Genomic DNA, 25,397 nt, shown 5'->3' on the forward strand with positions numbered 1-25,397 from the left:
TTAGTCTGTTTTAAAGTCTGTGAATTATCATCACTAATATCTTAGCTAATCTATAGCTGCTTTCCTTGGGCAAATTGAGTGGCCTTTTATAGTTATAATCCTCTTTTCATCACTCCTACTAATGGAAAATGCTATTCACTGACAGCAGCCAAAAACAAAGCTGACTGAGTCATCATCAGACAAAATTTAAAGGTAAATTTCGCCTTGGGAAACAATTAGTGGAGTGTTTTTGGACTATTTCTAAAACCTACAGTATGCTCCCTTATACTGAAGAACGCCATAATCTGGAGCCCTCTTTAACTCTATGCTGAAAACTTCTACGTAAACTACGAGAAATTACATGTCAGATGTAGTACCATGGACCGTTGCAGTGTAGGCATAAAAGTAGTTTCCGGTGACATCAGTTAGGAAGTGGATTTCCTCGAAGTCTAAATCAGTATCGATCACAGTGCTTTGGCTGTCCTCACTGTATAGGAGCACTCATTTTGTGGAGATCAGAATCAGAATACTTTATTAATCCCTGGGGGAAATAATTTTTTGTTACAGTGCTCCATTATAAACCAACATTAAGACAAGACAGACAATACGCTAACTAAGAATAGTACAATATATACATATATATATACATACATAAGTCACTCATAAATAAATAGCTGGAAAAGAAACATGTGTAGTTGTAGCTGTAACCAGTGTGTTAAGTGGATGCGTTGTACAGGGAGATGGCCATAGGCAGGAAAGATTTCCTGTGTCGTTCAGTGGTGCTTTTCGGTAATCTCAGTCTCTCACTGAACGTGCTCCTGTGACTGACCAGCATGTCATGGAGTGGGTGGGAGGTGTTTACCTCTGTTTATGTGTCACCCACTGTGTATTTGTGTGAATTTCCTGTCTTTGCATAAGATTTGAAATAGGACTTTGCTTCACCATGTGCAAAAATACCTTATATAGTGTAAATATTTATTTTATGAATTAATATATTTAAGCATGTGGATGACACTGGTCAAAACCTGCCATTTTCCATAAACAAGAAAATCTGATATGAAAATCTCTGAAACTGAGGAAAAAAGTTCTGCCTATTTTTACTATGTTGTGGTCAGTTGTGCGTCTATAATAAGCAGAGTAGATGGAGAGGAAACCAGTGTTGGGTTAGCTCTGAGAGCTGAGGGATTGGTGGCTATTAATATAAATGGGTAGCCTGCCTGAATAAAATCTATGTGCAGGAAATGCTGGGTAAAGCACAATTGCTCTAAAATGATCTCTAAGTAAGGTTTAGTCAGCTCTGCCCTGTCCTCTGCTCCAGTGAGATGGGTTGAATAGACTCTGGCACCTTGTCAAAGCAATATCATATTGCATGTACCAGTATTATTACTGACATGCATGCCATTGGGTCCTGACAGAGCTTGCATGGAAGTACACAATTCTGTTTTTCCTCATAATTGACTCACATCCTCCCACACACTGCTGTGGCATTGCAGGAAGAAGGGTTGGTAACTGTCCTTCTGACCTTTTGTTTCCTGCCTAAAGGATAAAAGAGGGAGGAGGGAAAGGTGGTGAAAAAGGAAGCCTAGATGAGTGTGCTCAGTCTCAGAAGGTGCAGATCATCTATAACAATGTTAGAGGATGGAAGGAAGGAAGGATGGGTGGATGTGTGTTGCAAAGAATAAATGGGTGCATGAAGTGATTGGATAAGAAAGGAGGAGGAGAGTGATGGAGGACAAAAAGCCAGCAGAGATTGAAGGCTACCTCTTTGCTGCTGTTGCTGCTGGAGGGAGATTTCTTTCTTTCTATTTTCAACCTTGCCTCTTTGCCTTCCTCCTGCTCTCTGTCTCTTTTGGTTTCTGTGTTTCTGTATTCTTCCCTTGTGTTTGTGTTGCTTGTGCGCTGTGGTGCTTTCCTCCTTTTGTGTCTCTTCCTTTCATCTCTCCCTCTTTACCGCTTCTCGCTCTTGTTCTCTCTCTCTCGGTTGCTCTCTCTGATGGTATAAATTATTTATCCTATGAGGCCCCTTATCTTTCCTTGGTTGCTTCAGTCGATTTGCTGAGCTAAATCCCTTCCCTGACTAGAATAGGTTCCTATGGCTCTAATAGACTATTGTTAAGCCCAGTGGCTCTGAGAATTAGTTTTATCTGTCACCCTCCTAGGCCCAAATTCACTTTTTTGTGTGCTTCATAATGAGTGACTGACTAAGCACACTTCAGTATTCACTCTTAAAACAGCAATGGTTATTTTCTAGAGACAGTTATTAAGAGTATTTACTATTAATTAATGACAATATATAATTAAAATGCAGTGACATAAATGTTCAGTTTTTTTTCCTAAAATGTTTCATGACATCATGCCATGTCTGGGTCACACGCACAGTGGATTTGTGGAAAAACACCTGACCTTGTTATGACTGATTTCTATACCAGAAGGTCAGAAAGTTTCCCTCTGAGTTGTCAACAACCTGCCACTCATTTCCTTGGTTACGCTTCAGCACAAATTCTATTACAAGAGAATTTCCATATTATGATTGAAGCATCTCTATAATAAGTGCCTAAAGAAGAAAAAGGCTGCTGCAAAGCTCCAGGTCTACTAGCTGGAATGCTCAAAAAAGAGAGGGGGGGAAAAAGAGACCTGCTTCACTATATATTTAACATAACTGAAAGTTATTTTCTCACATATGAATGCTGTAAATGTTGGCACAGTTGGGTCCTGACATTGTCAAGCAGTTAGCACACAAGATAGATTTTCGGTGTTGGCAATATTCCACTTGGTTTAGGGAAGGATGCCGAGGGAGAGCATCCTAGAGGCAGGATGCAGTGAACACACCGGATTATTACCTGTGATATTTCACAACGTGCAAGCCGGCAGAGAGGCGGGGGCTGTCACACAGACGGGGGCTGGGAGATTACGTTTAATATCTGATCTGACTCATTTGTATTCTGACATGTCTGGTAATTTCTCAAAAGCTTCAGGGCTGCATTATATTTGTGAAAACAGAAAAGTTTAAGCAGTTTAGCAGCACATTTCTCTTCAAATTTCTGTTGATTTGTTCCTTAAATTCAAACTACATATACAGACTCTGCCTTGGACCTTAGGGTGCAGTAGTTATTCTCATTATTGTATTGCTTTAAAATATAATTTAACCTGTTACTTAATGGTTACATGGAGATTCAGTGCTACTCTGTAATAATATTGACTTTTGTGCCTCTGATTCAAGACTGATGAATGAAGCATAATTGATTTGTATAGAGAAACCTGTAAAATAGCTGAATAGACACTTGCAATGGGAGTCTCTGTTTTGCCATCCTGGAGCGAAAACAGTGTCTGTTGCTTTAAAAAGCTCTTTCACATAGAAAGCAGCATGTGCTGTGCTGACTGCTAGGCCAAGCAAACGCTGACCACTGTCCTCTGTTCTCTGTCCTCTGTCTGTACCATGTCATTTTTTTGCGGCCACTTATGGTTTTATGTGTATGGTATGCGCTCGCTTCCTGCCAGTCTGCATTTCTACGGGTTGTGTGAATGTATGGATTTCAGAGGTGCCGTTTGTATCCACACTGTATGTGAAACGCCCTTAAGTTGTTGCTTTCCACAGCTTTTTTTTTTAACCACCCCAACCCACTCCAACATGTACTTTTCAGTCCTTCATGAAAAGTACTTTCATCACTCATTCATCTCATTATAATCTCTTTTTTTTTTTTTTTTTTTTTTTTTTTGTCATTTGGAAAGTCCCACGAAGATTAAAGTTGTCAATGAAAATTGTCCTTGTGTATGCCTGCTGTTTAGCTGTGATGATTGGCCCATAAAACAGACCACCCTACATCGAGAACATGCTGTCACTAATCTGGATTTATGATCGTTTTAGCGGGACATTTTTAGCCCTTGCTAGCCCCCCTGGGCCACAGGATGAGCTGGCTTATCACACACACTCTGGTTATCAACTGGGGGAACACAGTCTTAGTACAGAGAGACACAGATGCCCTTAACTAGCATTAACTATACCACTTAGTCAGTGTGTGACACACACACACACACACACACACACACACACACACACCACCTGGTTTGCTGTTGTTCAGTCCCAAATCACACAGATGAGCTCAGGCCTGTTGAGCAGGCAAGCAGCTGTTTGTGGGTTTCAGCAGTTTCTGACAATATGTCCTGACATGTGGAAGTACTGGGTGTTCACCCTGCCAGCCTACTGCGCTGTGGAAAACATCGTGTCACTGTATCTGAGGAAAGGTTTTATAAGGGAAACGGGAACAACCCAAGAATTTAGGCTTATTGGAAGTAAATGTGGGAATGGTTTTATTCCTGTCTTAAAATAAGGTGAAGCTGATGTTTTAATCTGAACCTACTACATCTTGATTTTTACAGGGAATTTGGTCGTGTGAAGCCCTGTTTCCAAAGGGGACACAACCTTAAGATACATTTATTACTAATTGAAAAAAAAAATAAAAATCAGTTTGTAAAGCTTAATTATGAATTAGTTACTGACCTACATCATGCAATCGATCTGAGCTTGTTGTGACGAAGAGGCTGCGGAAAATACTTCCACTGCTATCAACAAAACATCAATCAGTAGCACTAATTAACTAACCTCTGTTTTTACTCCTTAATAAACCACAAAAACTGAACACAAAGCCAGACAAATAAAGGGAGTAACAAGACACACGTAACAAATGATCTTTGATTTCCACAGGAATTTTGTTTGGGTTTTTATGCAGACATATTTAAAGTTATTCCCCTGCTGTGTCCTATGTCTTCCTTCAGCACAAGGTCTGGAAGAGATGAAGAAACTGTTGCTGTTGCTACTAGGCTGTGCTGTCCAGGTAAGAGCTCAGTGTAGTCGACCTAAACGCTCCACATAAGTGCATTTGATACACATTTCATGCTGCTGTGAAAGTATGGACTAAGAAGGTTCATAACAGACGACTATCAACTTAAGATGATATTTTATGAGGAGGTCAAATAGATATCATTGTTATTTGTCATTTTTAGTGGTTATACTTTTGCAATTTAATTCTCAATCCAAAAACACATTTGGAAGAGTTTAAGTCTGTTTAGTCCAGTCTTCCTTGATTTACTGCCAGCTTTAACTCTGATACAACTAACGCTGTGTAATGAATGACAATGCAGACCTTTTTCCTGTCTTATGACAAAGCCTGCATTCAGCTCTTACTCACTGCACGTCAGATAAAGCCACTGACCTTTCACCAACTCCATTGTTTTATTCAAATGAAGCTGCACCTGTGTTCATGCACTTAACTCTGACTTGATGATGTGCCTACCACAAGGCTGCATTAAAACGCACAGATGCCTAGCTACTAATCAGAATTATTCATTAAAAATAAAAAAATAAATTTTTCCATCTTCTTGCATCTTCTTATTCAGTTCAAGAGCCTGTCTCAGCTGTTTTTGCTCTTATCATCTTTCTGATGTATAAGAATACATTCAGTAAATAAATGCAGCTCATGTTTACATTGTTGGCCTGCTAACCTCCTCTGGACCCCCAATTAAACTTATCGACTATGTCACATCTCAAATATCGTGCTCTTCTTCTCTCATTGAAGATTTAGAGATTTAACTTTTGCCCCTGCATCCTCCTCTCTCTGTTTACAGTGTGAGAAAAAGGAAGAGTACATTGAGCGTATCCAGACTCTGGACTTTGACACCAAAGCTGCCATAGCATCACATATCCAAGAGGTATTTCTCCTCCACAGCAAACACAAAAGAGAAAATGTTATAAGCCTTGCTAAACCTTTCAGCTGGTGTTCACTGTTACATTCACTATTCGCTAAAGCTTTATTGACAATATGATGGTAATTTTAGGTGACTCATAACCAAGAAAATGTAGTGGACCTGCAGTGGTTGGAAAGTGGGGAAATACCTCCAGAGGATCTGGACAGCCTCTCCAGAAACCTGGCTTTCCACCTCAAGCGCCTGGTGGATGAAAGGGACACACAGCTTGAGGTAATGACATACTGTATATGTGTGTGAATATACACTTATTGAGGCTTATTAGCAAAATGACAAAGTACATAAACAATGCAGACCAAAGAACAAGGAAGTGTAGAAAATTTAATGAATTGAAATTCTCTCTGTTGTTGGGGGAGATTTGCTGATGAAAATCTTTAGGTCACTTTCGAACAGGGTTATGTGGAAATTTTTCCTTTTTTCATGTTACCACACAAGAGAAACCTCAGGAAGGAAGGGTTGAAACTGTTAACTGTCGCATGGATGCGGGTGTGTGTGTGTGTGTGTGTGTGTGTGTGTGTGTGTGTGTGTGTGTGTGTGTGTGTGTGTGTGTTTGACTTTGACTTCGTGCGTCATTGAGTTTCCAACCCATGGGGTGCAGATCCCAATGACAGATACAGCTGATTTGTGTGTGTGTGTGTGTGTGTGTTATTAAGTGTGTTTCAGGGGGTTCTAATAGCCTCCAGATTATCACTGTAGTCCAGCTGCTTTCAATTAAAATCCCATTTCCTGTCAGGGGCAGTAGATCAAAATGGGCTGTATGTGGGACTGTGTGCACTTTTTATTCTGTTCTAGTTTTTGGGTGGTGGGAGTCCTTCCGTTGAATCAGTGAATCTCCTCTTTGTTTTTCCCTCTTAGCATTTACACAACACCTCACCTTCTTCTATTTTCTGCTCCCATCCAGACTATAGTAGAGCTTACCCAGGAGAGAGACTGTGTGCAGCTCTCTCCACTGGCTCCCTGTTCAACCCAGTCTCCCGGTGACTCTCCCAGTATGAGGAGGACTGAGAGCCGACAGCACCTCTCTGTGGAGTTGGCTGATGCCAAGGCCAAGATAAGACGCCTTCGGCAGGAACTGTGAGTGCAACCGCCATATCAGCTTTTTCAATAATTATCTAAATTAAGCATAGGGAACAGAAAAAAGAAGCTAGAACTGTAAATAGATCTCTGTGGGTGCCAATTTTGTTTCCTACTGTTGCAAGTGTCACAAATGTGATCTGAACTGGGCAGATAAAATGTTGCACGGTCATCAGGATCAGTATTTGAACTTCATCAGATTCTTCGTGATCAGCAATCACCTTCATTGTGAGAAAAGGATACAATCTAACTGGATATTTATCCAAAGAGTCCATTTCCACTCGGCCCACTTATAAGTTGCACGAGCTTTCGTTGTTGTTATGAGCCACACACAAAAGAAGAAAAAGTGAAGTCATTCTCAGAAACCTTAGAGGCCTTTTAAATGTGGTTTATGAATAATAGAGTTTCCTTTTTAAAGTGCTGTAATTTTCCAGCAGACAAAGGCTTAATGGCTGACATGGATCAGTTAGAAGAGAAAACTTTTCACTTCAAGTGGAAGTATTTTAGTGTTGCACGAATGAACTTAGCTTGTACCTGTCCTAACAGACTGGCTGGTGCCTTGAAGTTGGTGTTGTTGTTTAACGACTTTGCAGGAACTGTTTTGCTCTACAGAGGTTGATTTTCATGTTTTCTGTTCCAGCTGAAATAATCATGAATTGGATTCCTGTGATAGGCTGTTATCAGTCCTGACATAGACTATGTCAAGGAAATTGTTTACACACTTGAGTGGATCTAATTTGCTGGATAGAAGTGAATCTGTCACCATAACAGCATTTAAATGAGTGCAAGCCCTGTGTTGACAAAAATGTTAGCTCACCGCAAAGAGGTTAACTTGGGGGAAAATCACCAGGACTCAAGTAGTTTTGTTCATGTATGTTTAATTTAGTCAAGCGTACCCTCGTTTTCTTTATCAAATTAAGAGAAATGACAGCCATCTATTACACAAAGACCCATTTTGAGTCAGAGAAAGTCCTGAGCACTTCTTAAATTTATAGAAAAAGAGAAGTCCAACTACCTACCAGTTAAAGCTTAATTTACATGGATAGAACTCCATAACAAATGACAAACATTGCAGGCTTGTTCATGCAGTGTGAGCTGCTGTCCGTGTTCTTATTGAAATGTTAAATATATTTATTTTACCAAATAATAATTTTAAGGATTTAGATCTGGGATGTGAGTTCTGCTCACATTATATAATATTCACATTTTATTAATGTATAATGTAGGCTATCACTTCTAAAGGGTTTTGGTTGGATGTAAGGCAATATTTGCTAATGTGCTACCTCATGGATTAGACTCATTCTCAGTTTTAACTGTCGACTGACTCCAGTTTAAACAGGTTGTTGATTAGTCAAAAGGGTACATTCCTGTTTGTCGAAGGATGCATTGTTTTGTTTCCTTTGTTTAAACGATTTGTTTAACAAAATGTTTGTATGAGGCCTAACTAAAGGACTAAATTATGGTTCTTCAACAATTGATTGTATCTTAGATTGAGGTGCAGATCAGCCACTTCCTTGTCACATTAAAAACATCTCACCTTGAATGATCTTAAACTAATTTGTCTTAGTTCTTGTGTTGGAATGGGTCGCCATCAATCACTCTAGGCGTTTCTGTTATCTTTCCTTCCTTGACCCACATTTATAATCTCTTCAGTTAACTTAAACAGGGGCACAATACAACAAGAGCAAGATTTATTTTGTTTGTTGGTTGCTATAGTGTTGCTATAGTGCTGCTGTGTCTGTGATAGAAAGGTTATTGTCATGTGATGAGCTGTGACAAGGAACAAAAAGGTCCGTCTGTCCATTCTGATGTAGTCTGGTCACATGATTACTGTGCCGTCTTTAAGGGAGAGGAAGATTGTTTGTTGTGTCTATGGATGCAGGCACATACAGACAGTGTCTCTCCATATAAGTGTGTGTGTGTGTGTGTGTGTGTCTGCTTTTTGTGTCTGAAGGAGACCAGGTCAGAGCTGGGGGGTATGTTTCACTGTTTCCACAGTGGTCACAGTGGTCTGTTTTTGTTCATTTTTTTTGTGCTATTTCCACTTATCTGCACCCAAAAGCTTATTAGTTTTAATATAGAGGTATTACAGCTTCACCTAGATATATAAATTTGGACTCTTCTAGAATCATATAGATAGAAATATTGAAAAGTAAAAAGTAATATTTTGTTACGTTTTGGGATCTAAACGATATAGATTGATTGAAAAGCACAACAAATCTTTCAACATAACCATATTTGGTGTCCTAACTTTTCATTTTAAAGCTGTATTTTTATTGAGAATGCTTTTGTTTGTTCTTAGACAAGAGTATACTTCTTTTTTTTATATGACAAAGAATTAAAGCTATGAAAATAACACCAGACTAACAGATGGAGGACATCTAGATATTTGTTAGACTAAGAATAAAGGTTTCTTTGTTTCTTGGCTTCTTGAATATGGCAACTAACACAACTGTTTGTCTGTGCATGCATGGCGTGTTAAACCAGTCAAATAAGCACCAGACTGCGATGCATTCACAATGAGAGTCCAAAACTATCTCCGTGGGTGGTGTTGACAGGTGTTTGATTTTTGGCAGGGAGTTAATTGATGAAATGAAAACAGAAATGGGTTAAAGAACATATTTGCTTGAGTATTTTCTAGCATCTTAAATAACGTGAACCTTGGAAGAAAGAAGGTGAACGAGAATGCCTGAATTAAAGGATGCTTTTTATTATTCAGATGGACAGAGACTCCAGAGAGCAGTAATCAAATAGTCCATCAAATGTTCAGTGGAGCGGATTCATGCAAACACATGCACACAGAGAGCAGCATCTCAGGAATGCAGTTACTTTCCTTCAAAGCTACCCTCTGTGGAAGGAGCTGGGAGAATTTGCAACACAGACAGCAAATGTCAGGCTGCCCTACTTCACTGTCATCGAAATAAATGTTACAGAACAGTCTTGGATAGTAGATCGACCCAACTGTTGATGCGAAAAAAGAGTAATGAATTGAATTCTGTAGTTTCCATCCCAGCTTTTATGTCACTCTTTATTTTTTGGCTCCAAAGTGCACCAGGGGTTTTAGTCTCAGGGAAAGATTGACATGCAATCTCTTGAACTCTGTTTTTTATTTGTCTGTGACGGTTTTCCTTTGGCTGTTATTCAAAATGTGCTGTCAAGCAGAATTGGTTTGTTTATTACTTGCCAGATTTAGGGCAAGACGCAGGAAAGACGCTCCTGAGAACTACAGGTCATACACACCAGGCACGATAGGATATTTTTATGCGTCTGTCCCAGTAACGGCACAACTGAAAACCTAATTTTGGGTTATTCTTCCCTTTCTCATGGACACGACGTTACAAGAATGCCTGGGAGGAATTTCCTAAAATGTGGCACAGTCATACATTGGACTGAATACCTAACTGATTCATATTACTCACTATGACACATGTCACACAAAGATTTAATAGCATCAAAAGATTTGTGTTTTTTTTTTTTTTAAAGACTATGTAACTGCTGATTGCAAAGAAGCTTCTCAGACAAAAACAATCAAAGCTGGAATTTGAGCATAACTAGCACGTGAAACAGATCGGGGCCTTCAAGTAGCTGACGGTGGTTTTAAGAGATCTAACTGCTGAAACTCGGTTTACATTCCTGCTGCCTGTTGCTGAATACTTATAACTTCTTGAAGCTTCTCAAATTACATAGACTAAAGGGTATCAAACATAATCCAAGATCGGCCCGGCAAAGGCTGCAGTCCGATAGGCAGCGTTGAAAATTAAAACAGGGCACAAATTTTGGACTTTTAACTGTATTTTCATATTATTGTACAACTTTTCCTACTGATGAAGAGCTCCCCCATGGCCTTTAATAGGACACCAAAAACATTTTTTGGGGTTAAACCTTTTCTGTGAATTAACAAACTTCCTGTTTTAATAATTACACGACAGTATGGGCAAATAGCTTCTAGAACTCATGCTTTCTTTCATTCACTAAAGCAGCATTTCTTTATCATGTAGAAAAACTGGAACTTAGTGTTGTATTAACTTAGGTGTTTCAGGTATTACATGTGTAGTTAAACTTCTTTACACTGACACAGAGGGAGTTTTACTGATCTAGCCCATTTAAGATCAAAGTAGGCTGCGTGTGGCCCCGATATAAAAGAAGTTTGACATTCTGTCAACCTACTGAAACTACTTTTCTGATCATTTATTTTGTTCATATATTCATTTCTGTGCTCCACCCGTAAATGATTTACTGTAGCTGAAAGCTTTGAAGTCGAAACAGCCCTAAGGGAATGTTCTTGTGCATCCCGAGAACTGATATACATAGGAATCCACACTTAAAAAAAAAAAAAAAAAAATACAAAAACTCTTTGGCATGGGATTTCAGTGTAAAGCTTAATGTTTCTAACCTTTTTCCCATTGCTAACCTTTCTCCTTTGTTTGCAGAGAGGAAAAGAGTGAGCAGCTTTTGGACACCAGGCAGGAGCTTGAGAACATGGAGGTCGAGCTCAAGAGACTTCAGCAAGAGGTAACGTCTCCACTGACGTCCATGCTTGTGCACCTACATGCACACATAACACACAAACATTCATGTGACTACATGTCCCCTCCACCTGCTCCTTGTGCCTCTAAGTCCTCTGTTTGTGCAGCTCTGCCAGGATTTAATCAGTCAGCAGGTGACTTAGCTCATTACAGGCTATTAGAGCTATCTTTAGTGAAGCAGCAGCCTCACATGGCTTTTGATAGGGAGTGGGCGACAGGCTGACTGGTGAACTGCAGTAAACAAGGTGCATGAGGATAATTCTTGTGGTTCCAGATGCGTTTGTGTGGCGAGTTCATTCTGGCCTGATCTGTTTATGTAGCAGAAGAAACTTGCTAAAGTTGCTAATAGCTTATATTTTTACAAGATTCCAGATTCACTGAGTGTTGTTGTTTTTTTTCCTTTAATGCATGTTTTGGTTGTTTGCATCTTTGTCCATGAAATTCTTTGTCAGTTGCTCTTTGTTTCATGAATCCACATAATCATGCTGTGCATTTGTTTGCCAACTCCCCTCAGAGCTATCAGCTGCTGTCAGATGCTCGGTCGGCTCGGGCCTATCGTGACGAGCTGGATTCGCTCCGAGAGAAAGCGATACGTGTGGACAAGCTGGAGAGCGAGCTGAGCCGATACAAGGAGAGACTTCATGACATCGAGTTTTACAAGGCCAGAGTTGAGGTACAGGGCTGCACATACAGATCAAACATGATCTCGTAGCCAAATATTAATAACTAGTTTATGTTGGCAGTGTTGTGATATTATGCAACCAGTATGAGACCCATCTTATTATCTATACTGCAATATCTGTGTTCACTGCAAACTGCTAGTTTTTAAAAAATAAATATTGATGTTTGAATTAGAAATTGAACTATTGTTAGTGCGCTCTTGAATAAAAACTATAAATCTAACAGAAAACACTTTTCTAGATGAATATTTTGTGCCATTCACATATATAAAGATTCATGCATATATAAAACTGTGTAAGCCCAGTCTATGCAATATATTAATTTAAATCTAAGTTTTTGTTTAAAGAGAGCACAACATGTCCAGGTTGCAGTTTTGTTGTTCACCTTTTATTACCTGCTGACTTTTCTGTAGGAGCTGAAGGAGGACAACCAGATTCTGCTGGAGACTAAGACGATGCTGGAGGAGCAGCTGGACGCTAGCAGGACCCGGTCCGACAAATTACATCTCCTGGAGAAGGAGAATCTACAGATCAAATCCAAGATCCACGACCTGGAGATGGTATGATGATACATTTTTTAATTCAGTGTTTCAGTATCGGTGCTATTTCGAAAGTACAAATAGTGATGAAAACTTTTGTTATATCCCCAATCACCCAGGAGCGGGACATGGACCGTAAGCGAATGGAGGAGCTGTTAGAGGAGAACCTTGTGCTTGAGATGGCCCAGAAACAGAGCATGGATGAATCCCTGCACCTTGGATGGGAGCTGGAACAATTATCAAAGACACCAGAGCTAACAGAAGGTTAGAGGAGAGCCACGAAGTTGAAAAGTCGAAAAATAGCATGTTGAGTTAAAATGCTGCTGACAGTCACCTGAGTTCACCAAGATTAAGGGTTCAGATGGCCCGGCAGATCAGACTGTGGTCATTGGCTCTTAATCCTGGCGTCTTCTCTATGGCCCTTGTGCATTTGTCAGCTTCCACTGGGTTTTCTTTCCACTTGGTTAAGACCTGTAAGTAATATTCAAGCGCTCCTGAAAGATCAGCGGTGCGTTTGGATTATAAGAGTGGTTAAGAGGTTTAACAAGCCAGGGATCTGGATAAAGACTTTGTGTGGGAGTTTGTTTGTTAAAATGGCACTTTAAAGGCTTTAAGACCTGTAAAGTTATACCATAGTGCAGGGGTGGGCAATCTCAGTCCACGAGGGCCTGTGTCCCTGCAGGTTTTAGATGTCCTCGAAATGGCTAAATTAGCTCCTCAACATGTCCTGAAGTTCTCCAGAGGCCTGGTAACGAACTAATCAAAAATCAAAACAGAATTCTTTGGATTTAGTTGTTGACATTTGCTATTTGTAATCCATCTTTTTCAGCCCCTCAGAAGTCTCTGGGGGAGGAGGTGAATGAGCTAACGTCAAGCCGTCTGCTAAAGCTGGAGAAAGACAACCAGACCCTGCTGAAGACTGTTGAGGAACTCAGAGCAGCGGCCAGTCAGGACACTGTGACAAAACTGGTCAAAGCTAACCAGGAAAACCAGAAGCTGGGCAAGAAAGTAAGAATTGACGTCATATTTTATTATTGTTCTCTCTGGGAACTAGCTGAAAGTAAATTCCTGTTTTCTGTTTGGATTAAACATATCTGATGTTTGTCGAATGGCTCAATAAAGTTACGCAGACAACTATGCTTCCAATTATGTTATTCGAAGGAGAAATGCCTGCTTGTACCCCAAGTCCTCCCCAATAAAAACTGGATATATAGTTAGTTTCACATGTAGGTCCTGAGCTGTTCACTGTTCATTTCTATGACTGAAATAAAGTGGGTATTCTGTGTGTGTTCTAGTATAGATTTGCAGCTCTATATCTGTTTTTCGAGGCTAAAATTTATGTCCTTTATCAGATTAGCATATTGCACCAAGTTCCTCTAAAATATATCATCCTGGTACTTGACTCTAGACCTTTTCCCTCAGTAGGAAATGGACAGAAAGGAGGAGAGAGGGTATAGAAAGGGGTGAATGGGAGGTTGAAAGCAAACCTATAAATCCGGGGAGCCCTGCATTGCCTTTTCTTTTCCAGTGTTTGACACACCAGTGCCCCTTGCTAAGAGAAGTCTCTCAGCTATTTTCAGAAACATAAGCCTCTCTCTGTGGCCGTTGAATAAAAGACATGAAATTGTGTTCGTCTCTCACAAAGAGAAAATTCAGAGTTAGATTTCTGAGTGACTTGAGGAGCCAGAGCACATTAAAATGTGAATGCAGCTGCTGGAAGAGTCGAGCCACAGTAATATTTACTTTTAATGTGTGAACAGCTGCTTCTATGTGTCTCTCTGCAGATTAGTGACAGAATGAGGTGACGTATTCAGCATTTGTTAGGGATTAATAACTGCATTGCCATCTTTGTGACTATGATATGTCGTCCACATAATTGATGCTGCAAGACCATCTCCTGTGCATCTTTTTCTTATTCTGTAACGGAATAAGAAAAACTCCCAAGAACAAAAATCGCAAACTTGCTTTAATTATTGTTTGCAGTTGGAGTCGTTGGAGAGCGAACTGACAGCAGACAGAGAGTCGCTCCGCAGTGCCGAATCTCTCAGTACTGACCTGATGAAGGAGAAGGCTTTGCTGGAGAAGACTCTGGAAACCCTCAGAGAAAACTCAGAGAGACAGGTACGCACACGCTTACAGGAAATGACACGTCATCAGTAAAAAATAAGATGCACAATTTTTAGAAGTCAGTAATCCAAATATATTTTGGAGTGGTCACATCCTACTCAGTTGTAAATGTGCCTAAAATATCTAAAAATATATTTTTCTAAAAAATAACCTGGAGTGGAAAGTTTTTGGTAAAAAGCTAATTAGCTTTGGAAAGCTAGCCCTGACTTTGATTTAAATCTCTCCCCTTGCGCCTCTTTTCAAGAATGATACTTCACTGACTGATTTAGAGAGCAGCTTTTCTGAAAACCAATTGCATAATATTTTTGTGCCTTTAAAATGTAATTAACATTCCAGTTTATTGGACAGTCTCAGACACATTAATACAAATGGGGCTCTGACATAGACGCTGTGCTCTCCACAAAACCGTTACTGACTCTCATTCCTGGAAATTTCATTAAAACAACACGACTAGGCTGTGTAATTTACTGAAGTCTCTAGTTTTCTTGAAAGCAATCTTTGTGTAATTGATTTGCGTTTGGCTCCAAAAAACTGTTTAGTGGAAACTCCACTAATGTTTTATTGACTGAACAGATTTCTGGCACTCTGTCACCCAGATGCACTAGCTCGCTGCCCGTCTGCAGGGACTTTGCAGCCGTTAGACCTAAATCTGACACCTTTGATTAGTTTAAGTGTCTGATTTGTAAAATCCGGCCTTGATTAGCTACAGAGAGAGAACGCTGGGATTACTGCAGCAAAATCTATGCACTTGGCTGTGAACATAATGAGATGTGGCTAATGTGATGTTCCAAAATACATGAACAGTTTTGCATACTCCTAATAAGTTTCTCTGTGTTTTTTTTTTTTTAACACATCATTAGTTTTCTTTCTTGATGTCTATTGAATTTTAATGAGTTTATCTAACTAGGCTAAAAGAAACTAAATGAAAGTCTTTCTCCAGCACTGGCTCATACAGCCAAGCTAGTTGTAGCAAAAATGGTCACTAAGCATAGAATTCACCCAAAAGTAAATAATTTATCTTAAAGTTGCCTGTTAGCCTTCAATAAAACTGATATGTGCTCTCCAGATGAAGGGTCTCGAACAGGAGAACAAGCACCTGAGCCAAACCGTGTCGTCTCTGCGTCAGCGCTGCCAGGTGGGTGCCGAGGCCCGGGTCAAGGATGTGGAAAAAGAGAACCGCGTTCTCCACGAGTCGATCTGTGAGACAACTGCCAAACTAAATAAGATGGAGTTTGAAAGGAAACAGCTGCGTAAGTGACATGTTTATTACTTTTTATGGTTCATTACAGCAAGTTAGTAATGGTAGTTTTTTTTGTTGTTGTTTTTATCCCCTCATCTGTCTTCATGTGCTATAAAAATGTTATGGATAAACATTCTAGTTGTTGTTAAACATTTATTTTTGCAGGAAAAGAGCTTGAAGTTATGAAGGAGAAAGGAGAGAGAGCAGAAGAGCTGGAAATTCAGATACAGAAGTTGGAAAGGGAAAACGAGAGCCTGCAGAAGAAAGTTGCCAGTCTTGGAATCACCTGTGAAAAGGTCAGGTGCATTTTGTGACAGTGTCTGCAAGTTTTCATCCTCTTATCTTATCTCACATTCAGATTTTTTTGAAGCAATTGTTGGAGTAACATGAAAACATGAAAAGAATTTGGTGGTATTGCCAAATGATTTACTTCTCATCTTTGTTTCCTGTGTGTGTTTAGGTGGCTTCTTTGGAGAAGGAGAATAGTGAGCTGGAGGCAGAAGGCCGCCGCATGAAGAAGAAGCTGGACACCCTGAAAAACATGGCCTTCCAGCTGGAGGCTTTGGAAAAAGAAAACACTCAACTGGAGCAGGAGAACCTGGAGCTTCGACGCTCAGCTGAGAGTCTCCGCTCGGCGGGGGCTAAGGCTGCTCAGCTGGAGGCCGAGAACAGGGAGCTGGAGAGCGAGAAGAGCCAACTGAAACGCAGTCTGGAGCTGCTCAAAGCCTCGTCTAAGAAGACTGAGAGATTAGAGGTAATACAGGTCATACAGCGGGTACATATGTGGTTGAAGAGCACTGAGATGTAACTGTGGGAATAAATGTCTTTGAGAAATAAAGCAGATATGCTTGTTTATTTAAGAATGTGAAGAATCCGTTTTAGTTTTGTAATTTATTATCACTGAATGCTGTTACAGGGGATCTGACGTATAGTTGTCTTCAGGGAGAAGCACAACTAGTTCATAGATGATTTGAATTTCCTAATCTGGCTATTCCTCTCCCAGGTGAGCTACCAGGGCCTAGATACTGAGAACCAGCGCCTGCAGAAGGCTTTAGAGAACAGCAGCAAGAAGATCCAGCAGTTGGAGGCAGAGCTGCAAGAGGTGGAGTCTGAGAATCAGTCCCTCCAGCGTAACCTGGAGGAGCTCAAGATCTCCAGTAAACGTCTCGAGCAGCTGGAGCAGGAGGTAGGTAATGCTTAAATGTGGAAATGGACTGAAAATGAAAGAATTAAAGGTATTTTGAGGAACTTGCAGTTATTTGTCCAGCTCAAATATATGGCAACTAGTGGGACAGCTCTAGGCGTCTGTTACTTTTATTGGCATTGATTAATGGGGTCAGTCACACTGGCTCACAAAATGTAGTTTCAGCAGACTGAATTCTCCTAAATAAATCAAAAAAAGTGAAAAATGATCTGGTGCTTAAGGAGCATTGTACTGCCACTCTGATTCTTTTTAGTTTATTTAGAAATTATAGCGCGATTCCCAGCTGAGTTGGATTAACCCAGATTATTTGTCGTATACATTATTGGCCTTTTGAGCAAATCTTTGTCCAAGTTCAGCCAAACAAGGCATTTAGACAAAGAGTAATCCCAAATCATATTTAACCATCTGCTCTCCATTACATTCACTTCTCCTCCAGAACAAGGCTCTGGAGTTGGAAAGCTCCCAGCTAGAGAAAGACAAGAAGCTCCTGGAAAAGGAGAACAAGCGACTGAGGCAACAGGCTGAGATCCGCGACTCAAAGCTGGATGATAGCAACCAGCGCATCACTACCCTGGAGAAGGAAAATCGGACAATGGGCAAGGAGATGATCTTTTTCAGGGACTCCTGTACGAGAGTCAAGGACCTGGAAAGGGAGAAAAAGGAGCTGGTCAAACAGGCCACGATCGATAAGAAGACCCTTGTCACGCTCAGAGAGGTAAAAATAGCTGTTAGACTATCAGACATCTGCAAATATTATCTCAAAACATATTAAACCTCTTGATTTATATATTGTAGAGGCCATTCATTGTGTATTGAAACAAATATTGATAAAATTAAGAATTTGTGATTAAAAATGTGTTTTTATATCCCTTTTAATAAACCTTGCAACCAATTTGATTGGGTTATTTTTAATATGTCTGTTGCTAATATGGAATTCAAAAGCATGTAATTGTGTGTTTAGGAGCTTGTGAGTGAGAAGCTGCGGACTCAGCAGATGACCAATGATCTTGAGAAACTGACCCATGAGTTGGAAAAGATTGGACTGAACAAAGAGAGGCTCCTGCATGACGAGAGCTCAGACGACAGGTGAATATTATATCTGCACACAAAAGCTAAACAATCCTCAGATTCAGCTCAAATGAGAAGCCTGTCAGCTTGCTTGGAATCAGAATTATTACAAAGCACAATCACTAAAGTTGAGGCTTAAAATGAATCAAGTCTGGTGAGGTGTAAATTACATGCTTTGATTTTAAACAGTGTTTCTTTGACAAACTCACTTTGCAAAAACAAACACTCATCTGGACTGACCTGAACCTTTATCGTCAGGTTTAAGCTCCTGGAAACCAAACTGGAGTCGACCCTGAAATCAACTCTGGAGATCAAAGAGGAGAAAATTGCTGCACTTGAGGCAAGACTGCAGGAGTCCTCCAACCTTAACCAGCAGCTTCGCCAGGAGCTGAAAACGGTTTGTAACACAACAAATTAATTTTTTAAAAATATGGATTTGTATCTGTGAGTCTGCCGTCTTCTGCTTATCTAAAGTGGAGTTGTGCTGGCAGCAGGTTGACGAGACTATTCCAGATGTCATTCTCTCCAGCCACACTCTAGTTCTTTCTGGGCAATCCCAAAGCATTCCCGAACTCCCCAGCCTGTTCTGTCTCTTGAGGCCTCCTCCCATCTGGCATCCTAACTAGATGCCTGAACCATGTCAACTGGCTCCTTTTTTTAAAAAATACTTTAATATAAAACTGTTCATTTACAGATGTTTAGCATTGCCATATTAAAGAAAACCCCATTATTAAAAACTTGAATATGCTTGCTTGTCCACTTGAGATCAGCGTGTCCCAGCATCTTTCTCGTACACTCAAACACTAGAAACAATGAAAACATCGAAGACTTGTCAAGGCCGATGCATTATTTATGCTATCCACTCTTCGTTTCTGTCTGCACTTTATCTATTTATAAGGGGTGATGTGCGATAGGAGATGTCTGCTTTCCTTCAGGGAGGTGTTTGTATTTTGAACCTGCTGACACAAATCTAATCCAAAGCTGTGAAAAAACATGAGCCATGAACAGGCAGTTGCAGGAATTGAAATGTTTAATTTTGTTGACTTACCATTTTCATCCCCAGGTGAAGAAAAACTATGAGGCGCTCCGGCAGAGAGAGGAGGAGGAGAGGATGGTGCAGAGCTCGCCCCCTAAAGTAGGGGAAGACCCTCAGGCTGTCAGTAAATGGGAGAAAGAAAGCCATGAAGCCACCAGAGAACTGCTGAAAGTCAAAGACAGACTCATTGAAGTGGAGAGGAATGTAAGTTTAGATACTGTCAGGAATGAATTATGTTGTGAATTTTGGTTCTATATTTTCCTGTCTAATATACTATCATGTGTCGTCTTCCCAGAATGCTACTCTGCAGGCTGAGAAGGTGGCCCTGAGGAGCCAACTCAAACAACTGGAAACCCAAAACTCCAACCTGCAGGCTCAGATAGTGGCTGTGCAGAGGCAGACGGCCTCTTTACAGGAGAACAATACAACGCTACAGACGCAGAATGCCAAACTACAGGTAATCCCATCACACCTCTCACAGCTTGGTGTGTGTTTATGGGAATTTTTCACACTTCCAGAAGCACATTTGTGAAGTCGGAGAATGATACATGTTGGAACAGGAAGGGGCCGTCCCCAAACTGTTACCTCAAAGTTAGGAGTATGAAATTGTCCAAAAAGTCTTTGTATGCTGAAACGTTAAGAGTTTCTTTCACTGAAACTAAAGGGCTGGGCCCAGCTCCCAAAGAACAGCCCTACACCATAATCCCGCATCACCCAAACTTTATACTTGTCTCAGTGCAGTCAGGCAAGTACCGTTCTTCTGGCAACCGCCAAACTCATCCATCAGATTGCCAGACTGAGAATCATGATTCATCGCTCCTGAGAACACGCCTCCACTGCTCTATAGTCCAATGGTGGAGTGCTTTGCACCACTGCATCCAACCATTTTTTCTGTCTGGTGAAGTAAGGCTTGAATGCAGCTGCTATGCCATTAAAACCCTTTCCATGAAGCTCTCTACTCAGTTCTTGAGAACAGAGAGTTTGGGTTCTGTAGCAATTGACTTTGCAGAAAGCTGGCAACCATGCATATAGTAGGCGACAGAGTTTTGTTAGCCGTTCTGACTTGGATGGCACTGCATTGTGCCTTTATAGCCTCCTCTGTGTACTGCCCTGTTTGCACTGTTGCCTTGCCCGGCTGCTTAGCTCTCTGCTCTGGATTTACACTTGTCCTCCCTGTTTGGCAGTAATTCAAACCCTTCTTAAGGGTGGAGGGATTTACACAGTAGCTATTTCTCTGTTTGCATGTGTTGCTTTGAATTGGGCACTGTTTGAGGACATTTGTATGTGGGGTGGGCTAGAGGTAGTTTTAAAAAAAAAAGGTAGAAATTGTAGCAACACCAGGACTCCGTGTGTGTGTGTGTTCATAGTGTGAATAAACACAGTAGTCATGTCTGTAGAGGGATTTGAGAACTGGGTGCTGCTGTGATCATAAAGGAAAACATGTAAAGAAACAGCTTTCATGCTGATGTTTTGTAGTATTTTGAAGCAGGAGAGCAGGTTGAGGGAAGAGTGCCCCCTACAGACCAAAGCCCCATCAGCTACTGCTTCCAAGTTCTTTGATGTTTGATTTAAGGGGCTTAATGCTGTTCTTATTCACACGCCACACATCACTCTTATCACCTCTTTGCTTAATATGTCCTTTTCTCCCTCTGCCTTTGTCCTCTTTGTAGGTGGAAAACTCAACTCTGAGCTCACAGAGCGCATCCCTGATGGCCCAGAACGCCCAGCTGCAGAGCCAGCAGAGCAGTGTGGAAGGAGAGCGTGAAGGAGCGCTGAGGGAGAAAGAGGAGCTGAGAGCTACCTACGAACTGCTGCTGCGCGATCACGAGAAGCTGGCAGCGCTCCACGAGAGGCAGGCCGCTGAATATGAAGCGCTGATCGGGAAGCACGGTGGGCTGAAGACCTCCCACAAGAGCCTGGAACAGCAGCACAGGGACTTGGAGGACAAGTGAGATGTGGTTTAGGAGCTTGGGATGGGCACATGCTCAAGTCTAATTACAGCTTAAGTCTCATTTGTGACTTTAGTTTGTAGTTTGGCTGTCTTTTGCAAGGAAATATGGTCCTGGACCTAACGACATAAGTGTTAAGGTGTGTGTCTGTTTGCGTATGTAGGTACAAACAGCTCTTGCAGAGAAAGGGGGAGCTGGAGGAGCTGGAGAAAAATCTGAAGGAGCAGCAGGAAAAGATGGCCCTGGAGAATCAGACCCACCAAGCTACAGCTGACCAGTACAAACTGCTCAAAGAGGAAAATGATAGGTCAGCTCAACCTTTTTTCCGTAACCTTAAACATTATGCTCACATTAGCACTAATTTATCAAAGGGACTGAATTAAATCAATGAGGCCGTATACCAAGGAGTCGATTTTCTCTCTCCTCAGGTTGAATAGCACCTATCGTCAGCTCTTGAAGGACAATGAAAATCTCCAGCTGGACCATAAAAACCTAAAGAGCCAGTTGAACAGTGCAAAGCTGGACCAAACCAAGCTGGAGGCTGAATTTTCTAAACTGAAGGAGCAGTACCAGCAGCTGGACATCACCTCCACCAAGCTAACCAACCAGTGTGAGGTAATGAGTCTCTCTTCTCTTCCCTTCAGGTTTTTCTCATGGTGTCTACCTTTTTAATGTATCATATTTCAAAACACTGCTTCTAAAGCCAAATATAAATGTATCTGTCTATGTTTGTGTTAGTTGTTGAGCCAGCTGAAGGGAAACTTGGAGGAAGAGAACCGTCACCTGTTGGATCAAATCCAGACTTTGATGTTACAAAATCGCACACTGCTGGAGCAGACCATGGAGAGCAAGGACCTGTTCCACGTAGAGCAAAGACAATACATGTAAAACTCACATGGTTCTGGCATATTTCTTTGTATCTGTGTTTGTAAATGCAAATATGCTGCCTTTATGTTTAGAGTGTATGCATTCTTGTCTGCTTTTACTGTGCTTTTGTCTTCTCGTTGTCCCACCTTCAGAGATAAGCTGAATGAGCTGAGGAGGCAGAAGGAGAAGTTGGAGGAGAAGATCATGGACCAGTACAAGTTCTATGACCCTTCACCTCCACGCAGGTGCATAATTTGTTTCCTTTAAATGACATAAAATTGAGTCAAATTGGTAAAGTTCTGCATATTTGCTGTCTTGCATTTTGAGATGGAAAAGCAGTGCAGCATCAGGAAGGGAGTGCATCAAATATTTATTACCTGCAGAGCATCATACAGCTGTATAGTGAAAAATTTTTTTTCTTAACCCTGATAGTCATTTGGGCGCTCAAATGAAGCCTAAAATAAAATTTAAAATGCATCTAGCCTTATATATCCTTTATATGATTATGTATTGATTTTTTAAAATCCTATTTCCTTTTGTTCGTCTGTTATTGAGTGTCTGTCTCATCTCTGCTTTACAGGCGCGGCAACTGGATTACTCTAAAGATGAAGAAGCTGATCAAGCCGAAGAGCCGGGACAGGATCCGGTCTCTCACACTGACTCCATCTCGATCAGAGTCTGGAGACAGTTTTCTGATGTTTCCCCAGGACAGCCAGGACAGCTCATCCATAGGCTCGGGCACCAACTCGCTAGATGACACGCTCTCACACAAGAGGAGCAGCAGTGAGTCTGAAAGAAACACACACACACACACACACACACACACAAGATTGCACAGTTATAGTTTCAACCATCACTGAAGGAACTTCTTTTAATGTGTTCACAATATTTTTTGTTACAAAGAGAGGGGAAACTCTTAAAATACTGTTTTGTAGTACACACAGAATTAGTGAAACATTTGCTAACAACTTTAATTTGATGCTGAACTTTCTTCACTGACACATAATGGTCTACTTTGTGAGTGTGGCTTTGTATGCCTGAGTGACTGAATGGGTCTTCCCTCCTAACTGCTCCTTTGCTTCTTTATATCTCTCTGCAAAGGGAGGAGAGGGCAGCAGTCTCATGCCCAAGTGCAGGGTTCCTCCAATGGTATGCTGCGAATGGGGAGGGTGGGAGGGGTTTGTGACCCGACTGTCACGTCTTTCAGGGCATGTTTTTGTGAGTCCATTGTCCATATCACTCAGCTGTCGTAGAGATTACGGCTGAGCTGTGCAGGCTGACTCTTGACCTCAGACCTGGTTAAAGATGCAGAAGCATTTCTTGTGTTTGAAACAAATTGAGGTGCACTCAGTCAGCTGTTACCAATACTATTAAACTCAATCACTGAAGAATAGTCCACCATTTCTGAAGAAAAGTCGCTTTAAGACTTTTGCCTCGTGTCACTGGAGTCATTGTCAGTTGCTAAGCTGTAAGATTTAATATCTTGGAATTTGCGGAATAATTTGGACTACATCTATGTTGCCAGCATACTCGCTCAAGGTCGAGCTGAATCAAGTGCACCTCATGGTTTAAATATTGGGAAAAAAATCTAATCCCAAGATGCTTTGCTCTCAGGTAACCTGTCGATCTGTTCAGCTCACTCGTAAATAAGAAATGTCCTGTATCATAGCATCGTAGATATTAAAAGGTGCAATGTGTTGCCTGGTTATCGCGACCTGGCTTGGTTGGTTGTTTTCAGTTGTACTGACATTAACTGTAATCACCAAGTAACAACTAAGCCACATATTTCTGCCATGTAGCACAAAGTTGTCAGTTAGTGTAACGAGTCTGTATGTTTTTCACAACACCCAAGATAAGAGGTAAGACAAAGAGAATGTAGCCTTTAACAACCATGTAGTAACATTTGCTAAAACACTTGCGTACAGTACAGAAATTACACAGTCGAGTGTGCTGGAACAGCAGTTATAAACTTCTCATTCTTTGAGGTTCTTGGGAAAGTCTTTGCTGGAAACACTGTAGTGCTATTTTTTGCTGTTAACCTGCCCCTTCTTGCTCTCCTGATTGCACCCTTTAATAATTTTCATCTTGTCGTCTCATCTAGGTGTGGAATGTGTTGTGTTGTGTACAGAATGTAATGCCTGGAAATAAGTTGAGAATGTAATATACAGTGGTCAAAACCATTAACATGAGAATGTGCGGATGATGCTGATTGTGTGCAGGAGACGGTGTGTGTTTTGCATAATGTGTGTCTGTTTTTCTATTGTTTACACAATGTAGTTTTATACAAAAGTCTGCCCTTAAATACAGAACATATACAAAGTCAGTGGAAGGCATTTCAGTCCATCCAAAGGGCATCCAATAAAGTGTGTGTGTATGTTTTTAATAATATGGAGAGAATTTGTATAGATTGAAATACCTTACACTTGATTAACTATCTAATAGGCTCTCTAATATTATAATCCACATGTTTTTAAAGTCATATATTATAGTTGTTGTTGTGTCTGTTGCAGTGTTGTCTGTTGTCCAGTTAAGGTGTCCAGGAGCTCAGCTGTCTCTCCCCTGGTTCTGTTTGTGAAAACATTAACCACATCCCTCTGTTCTGCCCTTCTTTTCTTTCTTTTATTTTGCTTTTCCTTCACCTCCCTCCTGGCCTTACTGTCGCTCTCTTCCCTCCCTACCTGTCTGTCTCTGGCTGTGATCGGACAGCTATAAAAAGGTTGCCTTTCATGAGGAACAGATCCAAGGACAAAGACAAGGCCAAGGCCATCTACCGGCGCTCCATGTGTAAGATCTCTGTTAGCTGCCACGCTAGCCTTCATCTGCCTCCTCTCCCTCCTCTTGTCGCGCTAGGAGAAACAAAGGAGGAGCAGTCACTGATGTCAGGGTGGTGGCGGTGAGGGACTTCAGTTTTCAGTCGCATCTGCAGAATTCAATGTTTAAAACTCCAGAGTTTTATCATCCATGTTTTAGAGATGTCTGCAAAGGACCTACCAGAGGATCAGTTTTTAAATTCTTTATAGTTTAGTCACCATACCCATCCCCCTGCCACTCTGCTATACCTGGTGACATCAGTGACTTGTCCTTAAAAGTTTTTCCTAGTAATCCCCACCCATCCCATCACTTCTGCCGCCACGTCTGCCGCCGCCACTTTCTCCTGTAGAGTATCTTCCAAGTCTTTACTGGCTTTCAGCAGTGTAGTGTCACTTTACTCTCACTATTTGCAGATGAATGATTAACACAACCTTAACACTAACTTTAGTGTTTGTTAGGGCTAAACTATAGGAACAGTGGTGATTTATTTTTTTCTGTTTTCTTTTGTTTGATTTTCACCTCTGGACCAAAACCATG

General features: G+C 41.0%; 1 protein-coding gene across 6 annotated transcripts in view; it reads left to right on the forward strand.

The window, feature by feature from the left end:
• Positions 1-25,397, forward strand: part of ccdc88ab (coiled-coil and HOOK domain protein 88ab) — a 68,253-nt gene that overhangs the window by 30,049 nt on the left and 12,807 nt on the right. For 4 of the 6 annotated variants that reach the window (XR_014801927.1, XM_084948234.1, XM_084948232.1 and 1 more), the window contains 27 exons: positions 4,753-4,811; positions 5,602-5,685; positions 5,812-5,952; positions 6,641-6,813; positions 11,244-11,325; positions 11,854-12,012; positions 12,433-12,579; positions 12,678-12,822; positions 13,388-13,566; positions 14,542-14,679; positions 15,752-15,935; positions 16,091-16,221; positions 16,386-16,679; positions 16,929-17,111; positions 17,566-17,844; positions 18,091-18,215; positions 18,456-18,594; positions 19,261-19,437; positions 19,529-19,690; positions 20,904-21,181; positions 21,346-21,489; positions 21,611-21,797; positions 21,921-22,066; positions 22,202-22,294; positions 22,630-22,832; positions 23,151-23,198; positions 24,756-24,833. Coding sequence is in view for 5 of the 6 variants with exons in the window: in XM_084948234.1 (XP_084804360.1) it covers positions 4,753-4,811; positions 5,602-5,685; positions 5,812-5,952; positions 6,641-6,813; positions 11,244-11,325; positions 11,854-12,012; positions 12,433-12,579; positions 12,678-12,822; positions 13,388-13,566; positions 14,542-14,679; positions 15,752-15,935; positions 16,091-16,221; positions 16,386-16,679; positions 16,929-17,111; positions 17,566-17,844; positions 18,091-18,215; positions 18,456-18,594; positions 19,261-19,437; positions 19,529-19,690; positions 20,904-21,181; positions 21,346-21,489; positions 21,611-21,797; positions 21,921-22,066; positions 22,202-22,294; positions 22,630-22,832; positions 23,151-23,198; positions 24,756-24,833 (4,158 nt within the window). In the remaining variant the exon portion in view is untranslated. The remainder of the gene's footprint in view (positions 1-4,752; positions 4,812-5,601; positions 5,686-5,811; positions 5,953-6,640; positions 6,814-11,243; positions 11,326-11,853; positions 12,013-12,432; positions 12,580-12,677; positions 12,823-13,387; positions 13,567-14,541; positions 14,680-15,751; positions 15,936-16,090; positions 16,222-16,385; positions 16,680-16,928; positions 17,112-17,565; positions 17,845-18,090; positions 18,216-18,455; positions 18,595-19,260; positions 19,438-19,528; positions 19,691-20,903; positions 21,182-21,345; positions 21,490-21,610; positions 21,798-21,920; positions 22,067-22,201; positions 22,295-22,629; positions 22,833-23,150; positions 23,199-24,755; positions 24,834-25,397) is intronic. The other 2 variants (XM_084948231.1, XM_084948230.1) reach the window with 2 other exon arrangements.

Source organism: Perissodus microlepis, chromosome 13, assembly GCF_051167445.1.
Source record: "Perissodus microlepis isolate ML-2025 ecotype Zambia chromosome 13, ASM5116744v1, whole genome shotgun sequence".
NCBI lineage: Eukaryota > Metazoa > Chordata > Actinopteri > Cichliformes > Cichlidae > Perissodus > Perissodus microlepis.